At 38.3% G+C, this 27,558-nt stretch overlaps 1 protein-coding gene and 1 long non-coding RNA gene across 21 annotated transcripts in view; both read right to left on the reverse strand.

Moving 5' to 3' along the window:
- Nucleotides 1–4,134, reverse strand: part of LOC144371175 (uncharacterized) — a 43,786-nt gene extending 39,652 nt beyond the window's left edge. Inside the window, exons 1-2 of the long non-coding RNA XR_013431327.1 lie at nt 2,752–4,134; nt 2,562–2,622 (exon numbers count right to left, since the gene is read on the reverse strand). This is a non-coding gene — a long non-coding RNA (uncharacterized LOC144371175). The remainder of the gene's footprint in view (nt 1–2,561; nt 2,623–2,751) is intronic.
- Nucleotides 4,135–4,437: 303 nt separating this feature from the next.
- The window catches only part of Setd5 (SET domain containing 5), a 76,010-nt gene continuing 52,889 nt past the window's right edge, over nt 4,438–27,558 (reverse strand). For 12 of the 20 annotated variants that reach the window (XM_078033519.1, XM_021732045.3, XM_078033517.1 and 9 more), the window contains 8 exons: nt 25,128–25,251; nt 17,723–17,970; nt 14,175–14,231; nt 11,805–12,275; nt 8,622–8,920; nt 7,489–7,622; nt 6,934–7,022; nt 4,438–6,623 (listed from right to left, as the gene is read on the reverse strand). In XM_078033519.1, coding sequence (XP_077889645.1) covers nt 6,015–6,623; nt 6,934–7,022; nt 7,489–7,622; nt 8,622–8,920; nt 11,805–12,275; nt 14,175–14,231; nt 17,723–17,970; nt 25,128–25,251 — 2,031 coding nt within the window. In that variant the 3' untranslated portion in view covers nt 4,438–6,014. The other 8 variants (XM_013362185.4, XM_078033521.1, XM_013362183.4 and 5 more) reach the window with 3 other exon arrangements.

Below are 27,558 nucleotides of genomic sequence, written 5' to 3' on the forward strand. Positions count from 1 at the left end.
TAGAAGAAACCTTCAAAGGTTAGAAAATCAAGTCTCTTAGATCTGACTAAAACCATCATTTGGACTTACTGCAAATTCTTCAGTTTTAGCTGCTGCTTTTAAAACTGGCTTGTGGAGCTTTCCAGTGACAGTGCCTGTTACTTTGGTTACTTTGGAGTTTTGAGATCCATTAGATGAACCATTCCTTCTTTTAAAACAAATTGTGGTATCATGCAAGTTTTTTGACATCTGATTGTTTATCCCTGCCCACATTGTTTTGGAGTACCTGTGGATATCTATTCTAAACTTGTCCAAAGTTTTAGTGTGCTTTAATGGTGGCAGAGGTGGTGGTGGGTATGGGGAAGTCTGAGATACAAACTATGACTTCAGAATCTGCACAGGAGCAGGTAAAAGTTACAAGGAACAGCACCTCTTTCAATAATTATCTTTCTCTAAGGTATTTCCTTCCTGTCTTTGAAAAAAAAATTTTTAAGTGCATTACTAGGGATTGTACCAGGGATATTGACTTACAGGGTCTTCCGAAGTTGCCAAGGCTGGTCTTGAACTTGTGATACCTCCTGTCTCAGCCTCCCAGTAGCTGGGATTACAGGTGTTCACCACAATGCCTGACTACTGTTAAGTATATTACGGACCCTTGCAAAACCTCTAAGCCTTATATGGAGCAGGTTATGAAGCCTAATATTAATGCAGCTTAAAAATAGAATCACCTACTCCATTAGGACAACTGTGCATTTTTTTTTTCTTCAGAATGACTTCTGCTAAACAGAGAACCCTGTACTATCATCAAACAGTGCCTAGAAAGGGCCAGAATAGTAATTTTTAAAAAATATTTTTTAGTTGTAGTTGGACACAATAAAATCTTTATTTATTTTTATGTGGTGCTAAGGATCGAACCCAGGGCCTTACACATGCTAGGCAAGTACTCTACCACTGAGCCATATCCTCAGCCCCAGAATAGAATTTAAAAAAATTTTTTTTATTAGGGCTGGGGCTATAGCTCAGTGATAGAGCAGCCGCCTCACACGTGTGAGGCACTGGGTTCGATCCTCCACACCACATAAAAATAAATGGACATTGTGTCCATCTATAACTAAAAAAAATTAAAAAATTTGTTAGTTATTGATGGACCATTATTTATTTATATGTGGTACTGAAAATTGAACCTAGTGCCTCAAACATGCTAGACAAGTGTTCTATCACTGAGCCACAACCTCAACCCTAGAAAGGTTTCTTAAAGTAGAAAAGGGTACTGTACTTTTTCAGATAGGTAAGTGATTTCCAGTAAGTTTCATGGCACCTCTACTGATTTCTATTTGCTTCCTGTGGAAATTGCAAATTTGCCCCAAATTTCCAAAATTGTCTGTTTGGCTCTTTAACTTTTAATTTAAAAAAAAAATTATAAAATGGGAATACCTACCCCACATATTGTTATGCATGAATGAGATAAATAATCACATAAAATGGGAGAGCTCTGGAAATTGTGAAGTAATGTACAAGTTGCCACTGTTATGCTGATTTACTTCCTTAACGCTGTTCATCTGTTTAGATTTATCACATCAAAAAGAAATGTGATGGACATCATTATCCAAAGTACATGTATGAAGACATGAATTGGTGTAAATATATTTTATATACAAACAGAGACATGAAAAATTGTGTTTTATATGTGATGCCTTTCACTGTCATGTATTTAAAAAAATAAAAGCAATTAAAAAAAAAAAAAAAGGAAAGCGCTTAGCCACACAGTACTTGATAACAGTTAAGAGACCAATTCCCAATGGCTGGCTGTTGACTCTCATACCTTCACACTCTCAGTGCCTTGCATAGAGCTCAGAACACCTCTCAATGATTATGAAAAATAAACAAAAGCCTTCCAATTCAAGCAGAAAATACACAGGTCTATTAATTATCAGCAGACCTGTGGTACACACAGTTGAACATGGCATTAACCCTCAATTCTCATCTTTAAAATGTAGCTTCTGGCTTGTTTTCATCACAGAATTATAAGACAAAATACAATGGACACAGAAACTTCTTTTTAAAGAGGACTGCACTGCACACACTATTTTCTTCCTATCCCACTCAGAATTAGGCTAGGTATTCCTAGGGCATCTTCTCCAAAATGCCCCAGGAATTGATTACTTTTGAGGAACTCAGTAAAAATTTTTTCAAACAAATGTTAGAGCAAAAACTACCAATCTAATCCACTGGCTATCCCCACTGCACAACTGCAAAACTTATCTTGATTTCAACTACTTCCTTTTATCCCCATTATTACCATCTTTATTGTAGAAGCCACCACCACATTGTTGCTTGCCTGAATATCTGCTATACTTTTCAAACTGATTTTCCAGCTTTTCTGTTTGTCCTTCCAACAGGATCAAATCAAAGTAATTGTATAATACAACTAAACAACCTGCAGACCATAAATTAGACCCTGTCACTTCTGCTTAAAATTCTGTAGTACTCAGAAGGCAGATTCTTTAAATTAAACCTATAAGGCCCCACATAAAGGACCCAGCAAACTACTGCCTATCGGTCCAATTCAACTTGTCACCTACCTGTTTCTGTAAATGCAGCTTTACTGGAACACAGCCACATATTGTCTACAGATGCTCTGTACTGCAATAAAAGAGTTGAGTAGTTATAACAAAGATCACATGGCTTGCCCAGACTAAATACTATCTGGCCCCTTACAAAGTTTGCCGGCCCCTTTTCTGTATCTCAGATGGAAAACTAAGCCTTTTCTACCTGGGAGTCTTTGCACATCCTGATTGAACTGCCCAGGATGACCTTCACTCGTTGTTCCATGACTGCTTTCTTTATCACTCAGGTCTCAGCTTCAGTGTCAACTCCTCAGTGTGATTCCTGTCCAGTCTGGAATGGCCCTTTCAACTACCCTAGTCACTTATCTATTATGGGGGGAGGGGAAAAAAAGGGTCATTTTTTTTCTAAGATTCCCAGGGCCTTGTGCATGCTAGGCAAGTGTTCTACCACTGACTGAGCCTGGTACTTAAAAAATATATAGGTGAGAAGTCTACCCCTGAGCCACAACCCTAGCCTATGGAGTAGGGATCTTAGCTAAAATGTACATTTAGAATTAGCCAGTTGGATTTAGTTTAGATTCCAGTTTTGTTGGCAATATTTCAAATATCCTAACCAGGAGCCAGCTGAACATATTTCTTTTTCCATCAGGCCTAATCTGGGTATTGATCTTGGTTGGTAATATCAATGTCATAAACCTTTTTCATAGGCTGATTAATCTGGTGCTGTTGGCCTTGATACTCACAAGGCCACACACACACAAGCATGTTATCATCTTCCATCTTCTTCATGGCAGACTCAGTGGTTAGAGGAACTTAATAACAGTATAGTGGTTGAGCTTGCCTGGGGTATCTGGGCTGCCTCTGGAGCCAGAGTGTCACAGATAATGTATGCCTTTCAGCACTACCTTCTTGGTCTTCAAAGCGTTTGCTTTGGATTTGGCTTTGGCAAGGGCAGGAGGAGCTTCCTTCTTCACTTTTGGTGCCATCTTGGTAAAAAGGGTCCAATACCATGGTACAGACTATTAATTACATACTACTTTCGTTCTCTCATTAGAATATAGCTTTAGGAGAGACCTTAATTTGCTCACCCAACCATCATTTTAATCAGCATAATAAGCTTAGCACCAAAATAATGCCCAGCATTGTTTTTGAATGAGAATGAAAAAATATCTGCTAAACAGATGAGGTCAAGGCCAGGGAAACTATGCCAGTTCAAAGGAGATTTCAAAGGTCAGTTCCAACATAGCAGGCTTACTTTAACACTGGTCTGACCTCATCATAAAAGGCCAGAGGAAGATTAATCATTATTCCTGGCTCTATTATGGGGAAAACAACCCTACCGAGAGCGTATTCTGCTGAATGTGGGTCCAACTTGCCCTTATTAGGTAAGGACAACACTGGGAAAACCAGGCAAGGTCAGATGACAGGACTAACAAAAAAAAGTTCTCAACTTTATTATGGTTAAGAATTTTATTATCAAAATTATTACATCTCTTGTGAAAGTTCAAATGTTACAGCAAGGTGTAAACACTCCACTTGAGAAAGAAGTGAAACTTCTTCCCTTCCAAGAGTTCCCCCCACCCCCCGCCCCCACCCCCCCTAGAGGTCTGGTCTTGACAGCACCCTGCCCACACAGAGTGGCTGGGGTCTCTGCACTTGCCAGGCAGGGTGAGGGCCGCCTGCCCGCTGGCCTCTCCCCTTGGTTAATAGCCAAGGGGAGAATGCAAACCCCAGCCCAAATGGAGAGACATTTACATACGTTTTATATAATATACAAAGAAACCGGCATCCCAGGCAACATGATTTCCACTCCCAACGCTCTCCCAGACTGATGGGTTTGTGGGGGAAACAACAAAAAGAAAAGTACTCTGCTTAAGTTTCAGCATTGGGGAAAAAAAAAAAAAATCTCCCCTCATTTGAGCAAACACCTGATTTCAAATTTTGAAAAGTGAAATTTTGTAACAGTCACACACAAAGAGAGAAGACTGTGCATATGATAGTTGTAGGACAGGATAGAAAAGAAAGGGATGCAAGAGGCTGGTTAAAAAAAGGAGAAAACAAATTAGAAGGAAGGAGGGAGACTCACAGTATTATCTTGTCCAAAAGAAAAGAAGTAAGGTCCACTGCAGCACCAGGGATCACACCTGTCATATACTCACTACCCCTACCATGGTTATAACTGAATACAAAATTAGATAAATAAAAACACGCCGGATATTACAGTAAACAAGTGAAAGAAATAAGCTGGCAACCGTATGGAATTTTAAAAGATTGTGTACCCCACCTGGGCTGGCTCCAGGGCTCCTCCAGGGGTGTACAACAGGCACAATGCACTGATGGGGAGAAGCCAGTCTGCTCTCGTCTCATCCAGAACAGTGTTAGGGGTGTGGGTGGCTTGCTAACTCCCTCACCGGCCCACTCTCACATAAGCATCCCCCAAAGAAACGTGGGGCAGGCCCACACACAATCACAGTCCTGTCGGTGCCACTCCACAAACCTATCTTCCCATTCTTACCCTGCAAGTCACAAGTGCATGCTCCCCAATCATGGAGGCGGTCCTGCTCATGGGATCGTCAACTCCTGATTAGTTGGGAGTAGAAAAAAATAAAATTCAAAGAAATCCCAGACCACTTGGGATCCTTCCTAATCAAATCTATTGCCAAAAGCTGTTAAGTAGCAATGCAATTGGCCCATCTCACTTCTCATTCCACTTCTGTCTACTTACTCCATAGGTTACTAAGCTGTGTAACAGCTTGGGAAGGAGGAATAGAAGATTGTCGGCTCCCAAATAATCAAGAGCTGACCACAAGCTCATCTTCAGAGAGCCAAGCATCCCTCAGTTGGAGCAAGATCCAAGCTTTATTATCCCTGCCTATTTCCTGGTGATTTAAGACAAAGGTAGGGAGTACACTTGGTGAACACACCTTGGCCAGATATCTGCTTTTGGAATGGTTGTCTTAGGGATAAGATTTACATACCTACCTTTATTCTTAAGTGCATAAAACCCTAACACTATTCAGATGGCTTGGGGCTTTGAGATTGGCTCTTTTCACTTTTTTTCCTTTGAAACAAAAACTTTTTTTTAATTTTTTTTTTTTTTATTATTTAAAAAGATGTCCTCACTGCACAAGTGACTACAGGCTACAGGCAAGGATGGGAGACAGAGGCTTCAACACAACTCATTGCACTTAGAACCGTTACTAACCAAAACACCATTTGCTTGTCAACAATGTACCCTTAACAGCAGGGAGAAACTTCTTTATAGTCTCTGCTTCAGACAAGATTTACATCTTTCTCCAAGGCCAGAGGCCAGTTGGGACCACAAGTCTTGTTTCTTGTCGACCAGACCCAATCCTCTGGCATCTTGTACCCCCCTCCTCCAGCAATATGCTCGGCCCAGGATCCAGAGGCAGCTGGAAGGAAGCAGCTATGGGCTTGTTCAGTTCTGTATGCCCATGTCCAGAAGCCCTAGGAAAGTCCTGTCTGAGTCTTGACTCCTGACCCTTGCAGTGGCTGGAGTCGGTACTGGTGCACACTCCCACTCCCACGGTGTGGGTAGTGCTGTGAATTGGAAACCGCAGATACCCTGGAGGCCTGGTAGGCAGCGGACTGCCCAGTACTGGGCAGACTGATAGTCCGTAAGTCTGATGGCAATGACGACCTAGAGTTCTGAGCAAAGGAGGTGGAACTCAGAGTTCCTGTGCTGGACTGAGAAACCGAGTCTGAGGTTGGTGAGTCTGAGGGGCCCTGTGGGGTAGGGCTAGCAGCACTAGAAGGACAGCTCCTCCTGGGAAGATTGCTGCCAGTGCTGTTTCCAGAATGTGGCTGGCTGCTATAATACCCTGGTGTCCCTGTAAATGGGGCCAACGAGTCTGTGGACACAGGGTGGGCAGGGCTGGGATAGGACGCAGAAGAGAGGGATGATTCAGAAGAACCGTGAGAAGGGGGGTTTCCAGGTCTCAGTGCAGTAGTTCGATAACTGTATCCTGGAGATTGGGTGGGATGTCCTCTAAAGGGAGAGGAACTCTGTTGAAGGAGACTTTGTGATTCTGTCCGTGGACTATCACACTGCAGGAGCTAGAAAGAGTTTGGAGGAAAGCATAAGGAAGTGAACAAGTCTCTTCAATGGCTTGTGATCTTCACATTTATAACTTTTTTTTTTTTTTTTTTTTTTGGGTACTAAAGGCAGCCAACTCATTGTCTCTGATCACCTTATTTACGTTTGTGGTATGATTTATACTTGAGGGAAGGCAGACGACAACTTACTTCCAAGCCTGCTGAGACAATGCCAACACCAGCATCTCCTGTACAGGATGGCTTGGATCACAAAACATTCAGAAATGAGAATATATTCTTCTACCCAGAGATCAGCACTTTCTCAACTTACCTGGTAGCTGTATCTGGAAGGGCTGTAAACAGTTGCTCCTTTAGAGAGCGCTGAGCTCAATGTCTCTGAGCCTTCTCCATCTGCAGGATCTAGAAGGTATTATAAAATCAACTTGGCATCTCAGAGCAAGAGAGAAAACAGCCAAATCACCAATGCCATCACCAACCCATGCTGCTCTCTATGACAAACTGAGTGAGTGCAGCATGCCAGAAGGGCAAAAGGAGTGGTTAATTATGGGCTATGTTTTAAATGCCTGATCTGATTCCCGTCTCCTTCCTTCTCTTCATCCTTCATCGAGGTGGAGCTCCAGGAATTTGGAGAGATGAGAGTTACAGAAAGGTATCCCTTGGGAAAAAAGAGCAGACAGAGAGCAAGCAATGCTAGACCTTACAAAATGATGTAGGCCCAAAGAGCAAGACTGAGCTGGAGCCTAGCAAATAGCAGAACCCAAGTGTGCCAGAAACTGACTCACCTCACCCTAGCATTTGGCATAAACCGTGAAGAGCCTGGCTTATGTGTCCCTCAACCTATGACAGAAGGCGGTCATAGACTCACCTGAATCTTTCTCAGTGATGTTACTCTCCCACGTGGGAGAGGGTTCTCCCTTTTGGGCCACCCTCACACTGCTTCGGAGGACCTTAGGGATGCTCCCTCCTTCTCGAAGTCTTTCTACTGACGTGGGAACCATCCTGCAAAGGTGAGAGGGGCAAGTTTAAGCCAGAAGACTTATGAGTCAAAGAGTCTAAAACAAATGAAGCTCTCACATAGGCTGTACAATATATTCTCTCAAAAAGAAAAATCACTTTTAAGGATGAAGAAATAAAGGGAAAAAATGAGTTAAAGATATCAACTTTTTAAGTCCCCATTTTGAAATTCTAAATTTTCTCCTCTATGAAATTATGTACCTGACAGCAAAGTAGCAGTTTAATAAAGGGTTTCTTAATGAACATAATCATTTGAGCCATGTTTTTTCTTTCTCAGACTCAGTTTATGATGTCTGTGTTTCATTCTCTATTTTACTCTTTGATATTCAGATCTTGTCACCAGTATTATTTACTTTTTTCTCCCATTTTCCCCATATTAGGGATTGAACTCTGGTGCTGCACCACTGAGCTACATCCCCAGCACCATCCTTTTAATTTTTTATTTTGAAATAGGGTCTCACTAAGTTGTCTAGGCTAGCCTTGAACTCCTGCTTTAGATCCCAAGTAGCCAGATTTGTTAAGTGTTTGTCACCACACCCAGCGTATTTCCTTTTCTAGCGGTCTCCCCTAAACCAGATAAGTTCTTTTAGAATGTTTTGTTGTTCTGAATATGCTAGTTGCATGGAACAGAGATATCTGTTGCTAATTCAAATGGAACTTGCCTGTACTCCTGACTTACCTTTTATGTGAACTGAGAAAATAGGAGAGGCAGTGTTAATGCTCACCAAACAAAATAGTTTAAGGGCATCCATAGATGTATGTTGTCTAAGAGTGCTACTCTATAGATTTGCCAGTAATTCTTTGCTTCTATATGGCTAGAAATGTAGCTAATACTATTAATTCAGCTGAAGAGGACAGATAGCACTCTTAGACAGCTGTGCTATTAGATAAAGTGCTCCCAAATACTTAATATCAAATTGGGAATGATTCTAGAGGTATACTTCCCTCCTGAATTTAACTATAAAGCATCAAATATAAACTTACCACCTACTACTGATATTTTCTTGAGGTCTGCAGTGAGATGAAGTGCCTCTGGAATCCGATGGGCTTACTGCCTCCAAATGGGACATTGAGGAATGAGATGGGGAGAATTTTTTATGAGGGGATGATGGGGTTCGGGCTGAGGATCCCTGCACACCATGGGCACCAGTGTCAGAAACAGAGTTACTGTTGCTCTGCCCAGCTCCTGCAGACTTGCTTTTGCTCTGTGCAGAGTCTCCTCCCGCACCAGCAGAATTCTCCTTGGCTTCTTGTTTCCGTTTACGGTACTCCAGCAGGGATACCTAGAAAGAAAAAAAAGAAAGAAACAGTACATTAGTTGGATATCATTAGTGGAGTACTAGCAATGGGGAAAGAAGATGGAACCCCAACAAACCATTGGTCATGCTGTGCAAATAAAGCAGGTACCAAACATGACAACTTTTTCTGGGTGTGATAGTTCTGAGCAGTTACAAATTTGAGACAGAAATCAGTAAATGGAAGAGAACGGTCTAGGAGATGCCATTTTTGAATAACGTATTCATCAAGCAGACTGCAACCTTTTCCAGGAAAACCTGTTAGATTACCATTACACATCACAGAAGTGTGTTATAGTTATTTGCATCTATGGGAATACTTAGAAAATGGAAAGCTTGTATAATTACAGAAAGTCTCCCCAGGCGATTCTTTTTTTTGGGGGGGGGGGTGCGCTAGGAGTTGAATCCAGAACCTCAAACATACCAGATAAACACTCTAGTGAGCTACATTTCCAGTCTTTTACTTTTTATTTTGAGACAGGGTCTTGCTAAGTTGCTGAGGCTGGCCTGGAACTTGTGATCCTCTGGCTTCAATCTACAGGGTTAGCTTGGGATTACAGGCCTGTGCCACCACATCAGCTGCTTAGCCCTTTTTAAATACTATTTTGAGGCAGGGTCTTGCTAAGTTGCCCGGGATATCCTCAAATTTGGGATTCTCCTGCCTCAGATTCTAAAGTAGGTGATATTATAGGTATGTGCTTCTCAGGACTCTGGCCTTCCAGGAGATTTTGATGGCTATTGTTCATTGACTACAAATCAAAAAGAAAGCCAATGTTCTGAGGTTTTAAATATGCTCTTATTTTTCAAGACAGAGATTTAGTATTATTTGTCTTATACACAGAGACACTAAAATAAAAAGAGAAGAAATTACCAGTTTATAATTTAGCCAAGTTACCTCTAGAAAACCTATACCTACCTGGAAACTTCCCCAGTGCCCCCATCACCTGCCTCACTCATTCTTTCTTTCTTAAAACAAAACAAAACTATCTATCTATCTATCTCCATTATTTTATGTATTTATCTTTATGTGGTGCTGAGGACTGAACATTGAACCCAAGGCCTCACACATGCCAGGAAAGCACTGTACCAGTGAGTCACAACCCCAGCCCACTCATTATTTCTTGACTGCCACAATAGACCCTATTTCCTGCCTCCCTGGCACATGCCTCTTTGCTGATGTACCAGACCTGCTTATGTCGCATGCTATACAATGTCTTGCTAATTCCTGAATAAACTGTAAGTTGTATGAGGGTAGAGACCAAGTTTATTTGGCTGTTAGAAACAAATTCCCACCACAAACAACAACAAAAAACCCGAACTAACCAATCAAACAAAAACTTGGTATACTTGACTTGCCCAATACATTTTCAGAGATGATTCTGAATAATAATTTCAATCACCTTTGTGCATAATAAATAAATGAAACTAGAAATTCAGGTTATTTTTGTTTCTGGTAGTCAGCACTATTCATGCCAGTCTTTGAAACCCATTACTCTCTTATTCAATTACCTGCTTGAATTTCCTACTCCTTCTATACCCTAAGAGTTCTCATTTTTCTGTCCAACTGTAAAAATATTGACAGTAAAGATAATTGTTTACATGCATTTCTATACATAATCTTGGAAAGAAGCCAGTAATAATAAATTCTGGTAATGCATTATCAATCACTGTAATAAAAATACAAGAAGCTACTAAGTTTGCAACAAGCATGTATTTTTGCCACACAGAAAATTTGGCACCATTAGCCCTGAACAATAAATGCAAGTCACTGTGTAAACCACAAAGTACTCCCATGCATTTTCAAATGCCCATAGTTGAGAACCACTGATACAAAAAGTACACTTTAGGTTTTGTGATTTCTAGAACAGGTATTATGTATAATAAGCTCTCCTGGCCCTGCTAATCTCATTACCTTTCTTTGGGCGCTCTTACTTTTTACCTGACACTGTAACCACATTCAACTGTTTGTACCACAATGCACCCCCTGCTGCTGACCTAGTGGAGTGTCACAGATTTACTTGCTCTGCTCATTCTACTACAATATCTTCACCCTCATTTGTTGGCTGCCTGACTCTTGCTTCCTATTCGAGATTCAACCAAAGCAATAACTGCAATTTCTCACTCTACCTCTATCCCTTAAACAGGCTAAAGACCTTGTGCCTATTTTCAAAGTACCTATCAGACTAGGCCAAGTTCCTCAGCTATCGTGCTCTTATGACATGTGAATAATTCCTTTGGAGCATCCATCTCACTATTAATGTAATTATCTCTAAAGCTCACTTTCACTTTCTATAAGCAATTAAGGGAGAATCTAGGTAATCTAGCAAGGTGGAAATATAAGCATGCAATCTGGAATTAGACAGTGTCCTGATTTTTCCATTTACTATGAGTGACCATGGGCTAGTTTTTCAAGTTGCCTTAGTTTCTTTATCTGCAAAATGGGAAATCACCTATCTCACAGGACATGGTTAGGATAAAATGAATGTAAATTGCTTCATCACAGTGTCAAAAACCTGGGAAATGCTTAATAATTTAAGTTTTTTCCTTTTCACTGTGTTGGCCTTTCAACTGTCTAGCAAATATATGGCACATAACAGATATTTAAATTTGTTGGATATTTATTATTATATTTTGAGCTGGGGTTGGAACTTGGGTCCTCATGCATGTCAGCCAAGTGCTCTAACACCAAACTACGTCACCAGCCCTGAATATTTACAATACTCACTAAAATATACTGACTTTCACTAGGCATGACAGAGACTAGGTCTTACTTATATGAGAAGCCTGAGCACCTGGAACTTGGTAAATATCTACTGAATTATTCGATTAATGGTTTTGGGGAGTGGGGGGCTCTGTAACATGAAAGACTTACCTTTTTCCTTTGTGGTGGGTTCTGGGGGGCAGATGGGACCCCTTCACAGGTCCTTTCACCACCAGGTGACAGGGATCCACGAGAAAGGTCTTTCATAAAGCCATGTTCATATCTGCTGGGGAACCCTTCCGCTGGGGAACAATATCCCCCATCCAAATGTAAAGGCTTCCTATCCCCTACTAGGGGAGACCCTCTATATAATCCATCTGCTCGAGGCATAGCATTCAAAGGGGAGTAGGCATACATCAAATTGAACTCTGTCCGAAATGCCTGGTCTGAGTTTCTCAGGAGGGTCTGATGTCCATCTCCACTTCTGCTTGGGAAGCCAGTCTCTGAGGTGGGCCCAATGGAGGGATGAGGAGCCAGGTCAGAATGACCTGAGTTGAGCAGGGAAGGTCTGTCAGCACAGTTGTTAGTGTTGGAATCAAGGTATCCTACTTTTGTCAAATCCAGGTCTTTTCGGTGACAGAGCTGAAAGAATAAAAATCAACGGAGACATAGGGCAGGGGAGAAAGGAAAAAGTCAAAGGGTAGAAAGGGAGGTGAGAGGGGCAAAGGTGAACAAGGAAAGAAAAGAGGGATGGAAGTAGAGGAGAGAAAGCCATTAACATTGGTGAAAGTTCCACAAAGCAATAGATACAGGCCAGATTACTAAAGAATCCTGGCCTTTCCCAAAATGCTTTAAAGTCTTTCTGGATGAGAATACTGGGAAAGTTAGAATTAGGTAACTGGCCAAATGTGTCTATTTTGCCTGCTCAGCCTTTCATCAGGTTTGCTGAGTCATTGTGCACTATGAGGGACTGGTGGTATAATTTGGAATATACCTGAGCCCCATGCAAACTACAGAGGTACCTTAAGATTAACTGGCTTTTGGTGTTATTAATTTTTACTATTGATGGAAGGTGGGTGTAGGGAAAAAGGTGGAGAAAAGTAGAAGGTAGACAGAAAGGCAAGTATTTAAGCTACTGGTTCAGTAAAGGAGAATGGCATTAAAGACATCAACCAACCAGTTCTTCATTCACTTTCACTGTTAAATAAGTGTTTCTCATCTCATACAACTTCCTGACCACTCAATTCTTTCTTTATCCTCTAATGTATGCCAAACATATCACAAGACCACTGATGCTCAACAATGCAGAGCATGTGAAATGCTGAAATGTACCAAAAATAAACTTCACCTTCAATTTGGTTATCATTAGCTCTAACACCAAGATTTACCACCACCAGGCCAACTGTAGCTTAACTGTCTACAAAGCATGGTATCAAAACTCCAAATGCCACACCATGTCAGTCTCCAAATTATATTAACTTAGAATTTTTAACAACCAGCTGAGGAGAAAGTGAGTGAGCTATACTTTCCTAACAAGATAGTTAAAATACCTGCTACATTAGTAGAACACAACCCTTTTCCAGTTTCATACTGATTTTATAAAATCTGACAGATGCAGAGTTTGGCTAACTCTCATGGACTTTAGCCCTAATTTTTAAATTGGAAGTGAGTGGGGTTAAAGTTTCAGTAGATTCTGAAAGGTTATGAGACTTTCTCTTTAAGAGGAAAAAGTTTCCATGTAGACTCATGGGGTTAATGATGATTACATTAAGCCAAACCTTACAATAAAAACTCTAGCACTAAAATCTGATTTTGGCATTTCCATAGCATTAAGGTTTCTGAAAAACACACTCAACTGATATTCTAAGAGATACCACTTGTACAGCAGCTATATCCCAACTACTGCAGAATGGAGGGAGGCCTATGACACAGAAGCCATGGACTCAGTTTCTTTACACACCCATTAAGAAGCTATAGAGAAGATTTAAGAAAGCTGTGAGACAGAATAACTTTCCTAAGGAAGCTTCTTTAATCTACCAACCACAGCCCCAAACATCTGGTTACATAGAGCTGTCAGATTAACCCTGGAACAAGGCATAAGTCACTGTCCAACTCTTCCAATATACACTGCCTAAGAAAATAAATATTAAAAGATAGCTCCAACTTTCCTTATTTGTTAACAAAGAGACCTTATTTATTAATGACTTTAACAAGGCTCTTATCACATACTCAGCATCCATTAAACTTCTAATTCTGTTCTTCTTTAATAGAATTCTTCAGCCACCCCCTCCCCCAAACAACAAAGATCAACCCCATCACATACACATGGCTGCTTAAATTTTCCTCCATCTACATGAACAATCCTGTGTAGTCACAGTCACACAGGAAGAAAGATTCATTCAACTTGCTGTGACTGATCGGCCGCCCTCCAGCCCATCTCCCCATTCACTCAGACCCCCAGCCCTCCCCATACACTCAGGAACACACTCATGCACACTCACTCTCAGCCTCCAAGTGTGATTGAGATGGTGTGATAACTACCTCGGGTGACAGGGACTCGGGCCTATGCGCAGGGGAACTCTCAGGGGAGGATATGTTCTAGAGGAGGGAAAAGCATCTTGTTATTCATCTACTCCAAGTCAAGAAGCAAAACAAAACAAACAAAAAATAAAGCAAGCATAGATGTTAGCCACAACTTGGGGAGGAGGGGAGGTGTTGGATAAGAATGCACCGGGAAAATGTTTAACTGCAGAATTCATCTAAATGGATAGAATGACTTATTAAAATGCTTCCTGGGGTCTTCAAAAGCATTTAAGGAAAAACTGGTTATAATGTTTCATGCTGTAAGTAAACACCTCAAGCATACTATCAGGAAAGAGTTAGGTGAAATTTTACAGGGTTATATATTTCTTTGTATCAGAAGAAAGTTTAGCAACCTTTAGTACTTGTTATTGAAGGCATCCTACTCCCTATTCCTTCTTAGAGGAACCTTGTTCATACACCCACATCCCTTCTGATCATCCCATTCCTTCATTGTCTTATATGTCTCAGGCCACCATGGTCATCCAGGGGAACATCTTAGCAAACTGGGGACTAACAAGGACTGGTCAGTTTCTCTTGAATGAAAGCCCAAGGAAGTGTGAGTGATGAAATCCCTAACTTACAAGCTGGATTTAGCTGTTGGCACAATCTAATTGGACTGGAGCACTTCTAACAATATTATCTTGGTTAGCATCCATTTTACTTCAGGGAACATAGCAAAAAAAGAAAAAAACATTTATGTTCACCTAGAATCTATACAGGGTAGCACTCTCACCTGAGGCAGCACTCGCCCAACCCAGGGACTAGGCAGTGGGCTCATGATAGGTAGATGTAAATGACATGTAAAGAAAGTAATGGTGCTGACTGTGACAAGGACTCAGAATGCAAGGGCTGAGGTGAGAAAAGGATTTCCCAACATTGTGGACTCTGGACAAGTGTGGCCCTGGTGGCTGACCTATGCTCTAGTGGGTAGGATTAATGATGCCGTTTTCAGCAGAGCAGGCTTTTAGCTGTGAATTTTATTCAGTGGAGGGTGGCTAGTATCTGTGTGGAGTACGGATCTGAGAGCAGAAAGAGAAGGGAAGGGTTATTCTAGTGGAAAGGAGAGGTGAATTAAGCTTGCCTTCCCAATGTTACTTTAATTTCTCTTTCTAGATGCTGTCCCCCACACCGGCCCACTACCTCAGCACTGAAGTTTCCTCACTTATCTCCTGAATATCCTTCCCTTTTCAAAAATATTTTCCCCCAAAGTAAGCTGTTATTTTACTTTTAATTTTTTTTAATTTATCATAGATTTTCATGGACAAAAGGCTACTTATCTGTACTAGAAAATACATAGAGTGTGGCCATTAGTATTATAATAAGGATGGGTCAGGGAGGTAAAGTTTTTCTTTTTAATATTTATTTTTCAGTTATAGATGGACACAGTGTCTTTATTTTATATTTATGTGGTGCTGAGGACCGAACCCAGTGCCTCACGCAAGCTAGGTGAGCGCTCTACCTCTGAGCCACAATTTCAGCCCCTTCTTCTTCTTCTTCTTTTTAAATGAGAAAGGCTAAATTTCCTTAGTTAAATCACAAGTTTACAACAGTGGAACCTTGCACTGGAATTTTTGCTATTTAATACTTTCTTTCCTTCCTGGTATTCTGCTTCATTAAAATGATTTTTGAGTTTTAAAATTTTTTAAATAAATAAAACCCCCTTGTGTTTGTATAGTGTTTCACAATTATTCAAAACAATATAAGGAATACAGAATGCACTAACTGCTTGTTTTGGAGGAAAATTTACTTTCTAATTTCTGTAATATCACTTATAATAATATAATTTGCCTTGATAAAGTATGTTGTTATATTCATATAATCTAATGGCCTCCAGAGAGAATTTTCTCTCATGATATATATATATATATATATATATATATATATTTTAGTTATAGATGAACATAATGCCTTTGTTTATTTTTATGGAGTGCTGAGGATTTAAACCTAGTGCTTCACATGTGCTCCTCTCATGATATCTTATTATAAAATTCAAATTGCTTAATGAAAAGTCAACTGCAAGTACATAAAATAAAATAAAAAATTTGATAAAGAGTAATTTTTCTAGAAAGGTCAAACACAACCAGGAGGTTTGTTTTTTTTTTTTTCCCACCAGAAGGAAGTTTTTTTTTTTTTTAAATCTTTATTTTTAAGTTGTAGTTGGACACAACACCTTTACTTCACTTGTTTATTTTTGTATGTGGTGCTGAGGATTGAACCCAGGGTCTCACACCTGCAAGGTGAGCACTCCACCGATGAGCCACAACCCCAGCTCCAGGAAGTTTTGTTCCAAAAGTAAGATATTATGATCTAAAGTAAGGTACAGAACAAAGCTGTGCTTTTTTTTTTTTTTTTTTTAATTTTTAAAGTTTTTTAAATATTTATTTATTTATTTTTTAGTTATTGGCGGACACAACATCTTTCTTTGTATGTGGTGCTGAGGATCGAACCTGGGCCGCACGCATGCCAGGCGAGTGCGCTACCTCTTGAGCCACATCCGCAGCCCCAAAGCTGTGCTTTCAATGTTATTTTCTCCTTCTGAGTATACACAAAAATTCCAGCTATTTTTACTCTTTACTCTCTCAAAAAGGCTGAATAGGGAGGGTGGGATTGGTTAGAACATTTAATGATCAAAACAACCTCTAGAGAAGTGAAAGCTAAGTACGTTTAGTGGTCAGAAAAAAGGTTTCTGAGAAGAAATAGTGTCCATTTAATGTAATTACAGAAGAAAGCAACATGCAAAAGATGAGTTAAAAAAAACAAAAAACAAAACAAAAAAAACGCATGGACTCTATTCAAACCTGCCACCCAAACTTGAATACTAAAATGATTCAGAATTACATTTTGAAACAGCTGAGGTATAGATTTCTAACTTAATCCAAAGAAGTGAATGTAACAAGTTTGACTTTTATAAATGCATGTTGCTAGTCTTGTGTCCATTTTTCATTCCTAAAGCATTGAAACAAGAAGGGAAAGTAACCTGGAGTGGAAAAAAACAAAAACAAAAAGACAATCGCCATAAGCCATTCTCCAATGCTTTCTAAATCTGCTCACTGAGGCTACAATGAAAATACCAAACAACCTGGCAAAGACACCTCACTCATTTACATGGAGACACAACCCATCAGTACAATCTAAGCTCTCAGGCTGCTGCTACTAATGGTTACTACAGGCACCTAGAAGCCTCTTTTGACCAAAGTATACAGTAAAGATGTAAAAAGATCCAGCATGCTAATACCTAAAGTTAAGGAGACTGAGGAACTGCATGCCAAAGAGAAATGAATGTGATCTGTGGTAGCACTCTTCCTATTCTGAGAAGTACAGGGGCTGTCAAGATGAGAGGCTACCAGGTTAACAGGCCACACTGACCCTGAGATTTTCCATTCTCTTGGTGAGATGGGGAAGGAAGACAGTAAAGAAACATTTGAAATGACATTATATTTGAAATGAAGAGGTACAAATGATGATTTTTCATATCTAGTATACCTCCCAAACCAAACCCAAATCACCTCGAACTGCAGAGGAGTGTTGCAGCGACTAGCAGTAGTAAGAGACGTGATTGGCGAGAACATGAGGCTGTATCCATTTCGACACTCCTCTTCTCCTGGGTGAGTCTGGCCAGGTGCCGTCAGTTGGGGGCTCTTTGAGCCTGAACTGGAAGGGGGTGGTGTGACGGGAGACAGAGGCCGAAGTAACTTGGTAACATTCTGCTCCATCAGATATCGAGACTTCCATTTCTTTAATGGGCTCAACAAGTCTGTGAAATACAAAGCTCGAATGAGAGATGAATTGTAGCTTAATGGGAAGCTCTGTAGTCAAGCTATTAATCTCTGACCTATAATGACTTGTACCTCTTTTGCCTCATCTCATTAAATTAACTCCTGCAATCAAACAAAAAACCCAGAGAAACTCTTAATTACAACTGCACTGAAAATAAGTCTTAAAGCACTTTCTCAGAGAAATTCAAATTACTCTGACAGTTCTTTCCTTTTGAAGACACTTAGGTCTGTTATGTTGCCCATGCTGTGCTGCCCACCATCCTGCTGCCTTAGCCTTCTAAGGAGCTGGGATTACAGATGTGGGCCACCACACCCAGCTCTGAATCTGACAATTCACATGACTGATACACAGAACTAATTTACTGTATCAGAGCAAAAGAGAAATTCTTCCTACCACACCAAACTTCCAAAAATTTTAAATCTGTGTTACTTTGTTAAAATCACCCTCTACTTAACTGCCACATCACCAACTAAAACTATTGGCATGCCAAATTGCATATGCCGTTTACCTTTTCTTATGTATTTGTGCCCCCTTTCAATGGTTCTATAATATTTTGAGCAGAAAAGGCATACATGGTTCCTTGATATGGATCTAATCTCTAATTAAAAGTATGTATTGATTTTTATAAATATTTCTCTCAACCATTAAAAAAAAATCTAGATGTTACTCCTTTTCTCATTTGGCTAACCCCATTTTCTATACTTCTTCAGTCTACTTAAAAAGCAAATTACTACACTACATATGTCAATGACCTTTCAGGACAAAGCAGCCTACTTACTGGAAAATACATACTCCTAATTCTATTCATTGATTGATTTAACAATGGCCATGAATTTACTTAACACCTACTATATACAAATCACTGATGCATAATGACACAGGTAAGGAGGGGGATAGTCAACACATATTCTATTTTCAAGAGCTTAAAACTTTGTAAGAGAAGCCGGGTGTGGTGGAAAATGCCTGTAATCCCAGCAGCTCCAGAGGCTGAGGCAAGAGGATTTTGAGTTCAAGGCCAGCCTCAGCAACTCAGTGAGACTAATAAAAATTATAAAACAGGGCTGGGGATGTGGCTCAGTAGTTGAGTTCAATCTCCTTTACAAAAAAAAAAAAAAAAAGTAGGAGAAAGCACATATAAAACATGCTTGATACGTTTGATGATACTGCTATGTGTTAAAAACAATAGTTAAAGTCAAGTGCGACAGTGTGTGCCTGTAGTCCTAGCTACTTGGGAGACGGAGAAAAATAATTGCTTGAACCTAGGAGTTCAAGTCTAGCCTGCGAAAGTGTTGTGTGTGATTTTTACATACTAGGCACTGTTCTGTGTGTTTTATGTGAAATATCTGATTTAATATTAACAAATCTATAAATCCAGTAGTACTGTCACCCCATGTTAAACAGGAGGACATTGCTGCATGTATAGAGAGATAAGAGGTAATCTAGCTCCTGTCTACATTTTATTATTTATTTATTTTTTTGTGGTGCTGGGGATTGAACTCAGGGCCTTGTGCATGCGAGGCAAGCACTCTACCAACTGATCTATATCCCCAGCCCTCCTGTCTACACTTTAACCACTATGTTGAATTACATCCGCAAAGCTTAGTGAAAGGAGTGAACCTATACCAGGACTTCAGGTAGAAGTTTTGGGTCAGCAGTTAATGATTAGAATAAAACTGGTAACTGGGAAACTATTTGGAGTTAAGAGGTATAAGGCACCGATTAGGGTAACCTATTTAAATGCAGAGAGAAGAATAAATGCAAAAATATTGGAGATGTTTATATTCCTTCTGGTATCTCAAAATCTTTTTAAATTTTCCTACACTGGAAGTATATTCATGTTTTCCTTTTTTTTCCTCCTAGATACTAAGTTTTCTCTATTTAAAAAAAAAGTGCCTAGGTATTAGAAAAGGAAAAAACAAACATGTAACACAAGGATTACATTCAGAATAAGTTTTTAAATATTTCAAGAGACTTATATAATAAATAAATAAATAATAAAAGACCTCTGTTCTGCTAGGTACAACACTGATAATTATTAAAGTCAAGTAAGTGAAGTGCTAAAGTTCATTGTAGAGAAACTAGAAAATTTGGGTAAAAACTACTGCCTGTGAATCAGTCTACAGGAGACTCATTTAACATATTAACTGAGTACTTATGACATTCTAATGTAAAAAACAGACCTGACATTTCCCCTTATGAAGTTTATAAGCCAGCAGTCTTTGATTACTTACTTTCTCTCCCTTTTTATTTCATTTTATTTTGTTGCATAATAGTTGTTACCCCCCACCCCTTTTGTGGTGTTGGGGATTGAACCTAGAATCTTGTGTGTGCAAGGCAAGCACTCTACCAACTGAGTTATATCCCTAGCCCAGTTGTTAAACTTTATGTGGTCAAATCTATTTGTACTTTAATGTTTTCTAAAACTTCACTCAAGTACTTCTCAGGATTATTATATATGTAGGGCTCAGATTGTAGCTCAGCAGTAGAGTATTTGCCTGGCATGTGTGAAGCACTGGGTTAGATCCTAGGCATCACATAAAAATGAATAAAAAAATCTTTATTTTGTATTGAGTCCATCTATAACTAAAATTTTATATATATATATAAAACATTATATATGTAAAAATACACAAAAATTGAAATCATACTCACAAAATAATGCACTGCATTAAAACCTTCTTTCTTAACATGGTCTTAATGACTCCTGTCTTACACTGCTTAATAATTACTTTTACTCAGAAAAACATGGTAAAAACCTTGCTATGAAAAGAAGTAAGTCTGTAATTCAGTTTTTTAAGGGCTGCATGGCATTAATATTAACAAAATTTTATCAGCTTAAGTACCTTTCATTTTTTTGCTATTATAAATACACTTCAATGAACAAAAATTTTACTCCTACATATTTTCTGCACTTGTTTCACTGTTTTTTTCTTTCTTTTTATTATGACAAATGGCTACATGCAGGATTTTTAAACCAAAAGAATGTTCACATATGTTTACTAAAATTGAATTTATTCTCTTTTAAAATATATTTTTTAGTTGTTGGAAGACCTTTATTTTATTTGTTTATATGTGGTACTGGAGAGTTGAATCTACTGCCTCAAACATGCTAGGCAAGTGCTCTATCATTTAGTCACAACGCCAGCGCCTAAAATTGTATTTATTCTTGTGAAAACTGCTTGCTCATGTACCTAAGCCTGCATTTCATTGGTCTTTTTCTTGACTTGTTATAGGCTCTTTAAATAATGATACTGATCCTTTGAAAAAAAATGTTTCAAATGCACTTTCTTGATTTGCTGTCTGCTTTTAAATTTTATTTAAATATTGTCTTTGCTATGTAATGTTTCATGTTTTTACTTAGTCAAATGCATGAATCATTCATTTCTTTGCTTTTCTGCCTCTGATAATCAGGAACATGTGTCTGATACCCCACCCCAAGACTATAAAAATACCAGCGGGTTTTCTCTTTATCTCCAGGTTCAACTGTTTAACTTTCATTCAGGTTTATTTTCTAGTGTTCTCTCTTTTTAACCGAATATGCTTCTCTATTTTTATGATCTCTAGGCAGATGATCATATTACTTGTACATGACAACAACACTTGCACCCTTTCTTTATCAGTACTTTTATTACCTGTTACTCTTTTTATTTTGAGTAGTCTCTTTGGCTAACAGTGCCAGGATATGTTAAATATAACAGTGGGATAATTTGATAACCTACTTCAGGGCTTAAATGGTTTTTACAATGAAGTTTATAATTGGCAACTGTTTTTACATAGATTAAAACCAAGCATGTTATTAAATTTGTAATAGCCAATGTGCTATTACTGTTCCTTCCATATTTGACCAACAAATGAATTATATTAATAAATTCTCAAGTATTAAACTATGTTTACATTCCTAAGAGAAGTGGTCCCTAGGACATTTGGTCATCATATACTAATCTTTTAATACAGACTTAGGTGCTAATTAAGATCACAAATCTAATTTAAAACTGTTACTATACTGTTTTGCTCTTTTTTTTTTTTAAAGAGAGAGAGAGAGAGAGAGAGAGAGAGAGAATGGGTATTTTTTAATATTTTATTTTTGTTTGTATGTGGTGCTGAGGATTGAACCCGGGCCGCACGCATGCCAGCCGAGTGCGCTACCTCTTGAGCCACATCCCCAGCCCTACTGTTTTGCTCTTTAAGTTAGTTCTATCATTTAAACTTTTAGAAATTTAAAGTCTTTTTTAAAAAAATATACCTTTTCAAAGTTGTATACGGGCACAGTGCCTTTACTTCATTTATTTTTATGTGGTGCTGAGGATCAAATCCAGTGCCTCACATGTGTTAGGCAAGCACTCTACACTGAGCTACAACTCTAGCCCTAGGAATTCAGAATCTTTAATGTAATTAATATTCATGTTTGACAAGAAAGAATACTCTGTGTAGAGTAACAATTACGAATCTGATTCTGTCTTGAGCATTTTATGTGCTATTCAATCTCATATTAGCCCCATAAAGCAAATATCATTATTCTCATTTTGCAGATGAAGCTTACAAACACTTAGCAACAACATATAGTTGGTAAAGGACAGTACTGATTCTCAAATAAAGGTCTATTTGATTCTTTTCACTATATTGATATGTCTCCCTTATTAACATCTCTTTGGTATTTTTTTTAAAAAGTTTCTTTTAGTTGTAGACAGACACAGTACCTTTATTTTATTTATATGTTTTTATGTGATGCTGAGGATCGTACCCAGTGCCTCACACATGTAAGGCGAATGCTCTACCAACTGAGCTACAACCCCAGCCTCTCTTTGGTATTCTTGAAAACAACAACAACAAAAAACCTCTAACAAATATTCCTCAGTATTTATACTAACTTTTAGCAATATAAGTCACTCAGGGGCGTCTAACCATTGAGCAACAACCCCAGTCCTTTTTTTGGATTTTATTTATAGAGATAGTTGCATATGGCTTTGTTCAATTGATGAGGTTGGCTTTGAACTTGCAATCCTCTTGCTTCAGCCTCCCAAGCCCCTGGGATTATAGGCATGCACGACCATGCTTGGCCTAGTGCTTAATTTATAAATTTTTTTCCTTATGTTTGTTAATTTTAAGTGAATCCTCCCACTATTTGCTATAGACTAGAGCAAAAGCTCAAAAAACGCATTGATAACTAACAGTCTTAATTTTCCACTAAATAGGGCACTTAGAAACATGTACTTTCTAGTTTTCAAGGCACTTTTCCTTTAAGTCTCTGCCAAGTCAGGACATGAAGTGCGGTATAATCTCCTTTTCTAATCTTACTTATACACCTACATAATGCACAGCAGACACACATACACACACACACATAGACCATTTCACCTAAATTACTCTAACTAAACTTCAAAAGCTGCCAGTAGCTGGGCATGGTGGCACATGCCTGTAATTCCAGAGGCTTGGGAGGGTGAGGCAGGAGGATTGTGAGTTCAAAGCCAGCCTCCCCAAAAGTGAGGTGCTAAGTAACTCAGTGAGATCCTCTCTCTAAATAAAACTAGAGATGGGGATGTGGCTCAATGACTGAGTGCCCCCGAGTTCAATCCTTGGTACCCACCCCCTGAAAAAAACCTGCCAGTAAATTGATAATACTGATGGAAATCTGCCAATGATTTCTTTATATTAATATTATTTATATTATACATGGATTAATTCATAACTTATAAGGTATAATCCAATCTATGGAGAGAAGAATAAACTAAGTCAATAATTTAAAAAGTGGTGGCCCAGTTTTTCAACCCTAAATTAAAAAATCCAAATAAAAGCATATATATATATATATATATATTTTTTGTGTGTGTGTGTGTGTGTGTGTGTGTGGTTGTGGGGTGATGGGGTACTCAGAATTGAATCCATGAATATTTTACCATTGAGGTACATCCCCAGTGCTTTTAAAATTTATTTTGTGACAGTGTCTTGCTAAGTTGTTGTGGCTGTCTCAAATTTTTTATCCTTCTGCCTCAGAATTGAATCCATGAATATTTTACCATTGAGGTACATCCCCAGTGCTTTTAAAATTTATTTTGTGACAGTGTCTTGCTAAGTTGTTGTGGCTGTCTCAAATTTTTTATCCTTCTGCCTCAGCCTCCTGAGCTGCTGGGATTACAGGAGCGTAATACCACTGTGCCCAGCTAAAAGCAGACTTTTAATATAAAGCAAATGTTAATAGTAAAAGTTTATTTAACTGAATTCAAATTTATAATTATCTAACAAGTTTATGAATATAAAAAAGATTTTTATGAAAATCTGAAATATTATCTTGTGAGCTATAGCTTTATATAAGCTTGAAAATCTAAGTTATTTTGGTATTTTGACTGAGTAACATTCAGAAAACAGATGTAGAGATAAACTTATGAAAATCACAAAGAAATTTCCCCTTTTGTGTTGGTGCCAGGTAATGGCAAAGGTTAAAAGCACACACTCTTATCACTGAAATATACCCCGGACCTGAAATATTTTTTCAGTTGACATGAACAGGAGAAACTTCGTTAAAAAAGACTGTACTAAATAAGTTAACATGTCACCACAAGTTAATATACCAGTGCTTTCAAAGAGAACTCCTTCAAGAGTCACTATGAAAGCCAGTGGTGGAATTTTCATAGGCATATTGTTCAAAAACTCATAAGGAGCTTAAGTTGAATTTAAAGCCATGTCTTCTTAAATATTTTATACTAATTATACAAGTTCACTTGAAAACAACCAATTAATAACAATTCCTTATATTTACTTCATTAATCCTCTGCCCCTCAACCATGCCCCCAACTCAAACACTTACAATTTTTCCCTGAATATTAGTATTTCACTCTCTTGCCTTCCCCCCCTTATAAATATGAATATATATTCCTAAACTTACTACTTTAAATGTATCTAACCTTTTTTATAACCATTTCTGTTGTTATCTGTATACTGTCTAGTTCCTTCTTTGTCGTCCTTGGAAAACTGATCCCTGACTTGAGATCTCTCTCTTCCTCTGTAAAGACAGATGTAAAGTAACTATTTAGAGAACATGCTATTTCTTTTTTTATATCAGAGTACGAATTCTGAAATTTTTAATGTGGACCTCAAATAATGATTGATCATGTATTTGGAAAGGTTTTAGATACATACCTGCATTGTCTTTGCAGATACTAGAATTACTATTCTCATTACTTTGGTATAGTTGCTGCGTTCTAGTCTCTTGGGGTACAGGTGTTTGAGTCATCCCTTCTTCCAAGGCTTGCTTTATCCAGCGCTATAAGGGGGGAAAATCAGAGAATTATCAATAACACCTTAAAACTTTTCAGTACTTATTTTAAACACACTAAACTAGGTCATTTTACATCAAGTGCTGGGAGAGGCAATCCAACACATTCATTCAATAACATGTCAAATCTCAATCTCCAAAATAAGTTTTGTTTTTCATTGTATTAGAATACTACCCGATCAATTCCTCTACCAGAAGTAGTTAAGGGAAAAAAAAAAAATACAAGTAAAAACTCCAATTATCATACTGCTTAAGACAGAGTAAATGGGAAGAAATGAAAGAAGATAAAGTTTGATCTCTTATGAGTTGTCTGCTCTATGCTGGGACATCTGAAGAGATAAAAGATTCACAGGACGACTTTGGATGAGAATAAATAGGTCTTTACTACACACCAAAAGACTTACTCAGAAGTGGAATAACCTATGAGCTTCCCCCAATCAACTAGTTTGGTTAAATTATGCAGGAATAATGCAAATCACCAGAAAAATCAAAAGTCAAAAAGAAGACTTCTCTAAATAAGTTACTTTCTTTGGTAGTGAATATTGGAATCTAAATTGATGAGAAATAAATTTAGGTCAGAATGTAAGCCTACAAAAATTAGGATAGTAAGAATTTATATTCTGTGGAAGAGAGAACATATATTACCTATAATGTATCTCTTAAGATACATAGTTGTAGGTTCCTCACTGTTCTGTGGTTCCCCTCCCCTGACAGAAGACAGATTGAGTTTTGACAAACATAATTTTCTAAGTTAGACTCTCCCTCAAATGGGAAGAGCAAAGGTGAATAAATTTCACACCTTTAAAGAACATGTATTACAGATAAGCAAATATTCTCTCCACCAAAGAGAACAATTCTGATAGATTTTTCCCTTTAGAAACTTATGATGTAAATGTCACTGTGGTCTGCCAAATGAAAACAAAAATAAAATTGTGAACATGAAGAGATGGGAGTGAATCAATATATAGAGGAGACAGGAGTGAATGAATATATAAGAGACTCAAGGGTCATCTGAATTTCATTAATATTCTAGGATATGACCAGATCACTGAGAAGACAAGACCAAAAACTCCCTTACATACAGAATACCTTTAGAGCTGAAAAGAGATCTTAGAGTCATCCTGTCTAAAGCATTCATTTAACAGAGGAGAAAATTTGACTTGGGAAGACGTGAGTGAAAAATCCTTTGTCCTAGATACCCTTAGTACAAGTTTTTTTTTTTTTTCTCTTTTCTCAGAGAAGATGACAGCACTCATTTGGTGGTTCCTGAGCTTTCCTCTAGAAGTTAATTTTTTATAGTGTCAAGTAGATGTACCCACAAAAAATTTTTACAGTCTGGATCTGATGACCACAAAAATGGAACATAAAAGAAAAACAGGGATATCCTAGGAATAAGATGCTACCATAGTTGATAAGGTTAAACATAGCAAATATGATCAAACCTATTCTCTTCCTTGGCCTGTTGAAGATTCTTTTTTTAAAAATTTTTGTTTGTAGTTGTAGATGGACAGAATGTCTTTCTTTTATTTGTTTATTTTTATGTGATGCTGAGGATCAAATCCAGTGTCTCACCCATGCTAGGCAAGTGCTCAGCTGCTGAGCTACAGCCCCAGTCCCTGCCCCTATTGAAGATTCTTATAGTATTTCAGGACAAGTATAAAAAAAAAGAAACATGAACACTTCTTTGTATCTAACAAGCTCCAATCACCCCTATTAATCTTAGAACACCGCCCCCCCCCAACTTCTATTTGGTTACTAAAGAACATTTCTCCTTTCTCTGAAACTATATTAAGGAGAAAAGTTTGAGGATCAAATTCAGTGCCTCACCCATGCTAGGTAAGTGCTCTACCACTGAGCAACAACTCCAGCCTGAAAAAATGTTTTTTTTTTTTTTTTTAAGTCAAAGATAGGTGAGAAAGGGTAGCATTATTATGGGGAAAGAAGAAGGAAGTAACAGGCTTTGGAATCCCAATACCTGAGTTGAAACACGGCTGTGCCAATAAACAAGATGCCTTAATTTTGGGCAAGTGTTTTTGAGCCAAAAGTTCTGAATCTAAACTGTGCCCAATAATACCAAACCCACAGGGTTGTCATGAAGGTTAAGTGAGATAACATACACAAATTTTCAGTATTTTTTCAATGAAATTTCAACACATACTTAATGACACACATATTAATAATCCTTCAAAATATACAATAAAATACCAATGTACAAGTAAAGCATTTCATTAGTCTGGTAGGTTTTTAAGAAATGGAGGAGACTAAACGATTTTACAGAAAACGATAAAATGACTA

Source organism: Ictidomys tridecemlineatus, chromosome 16 (assembly GCF_052094955.1).
Source record: "Ictidomys tridecemlineatus isolate mIctTri1 chromosome 16, mIctTri1.hap1, whole genome shotgun sequence".
NCBI classification, from domain to species: domain Eukaryota; kingdom Metazoa; phylum Chordata; class Mammalia; order Rodentia; family Sciuridae; genus Ictidomys; species Ictidomys tridecemlineatus.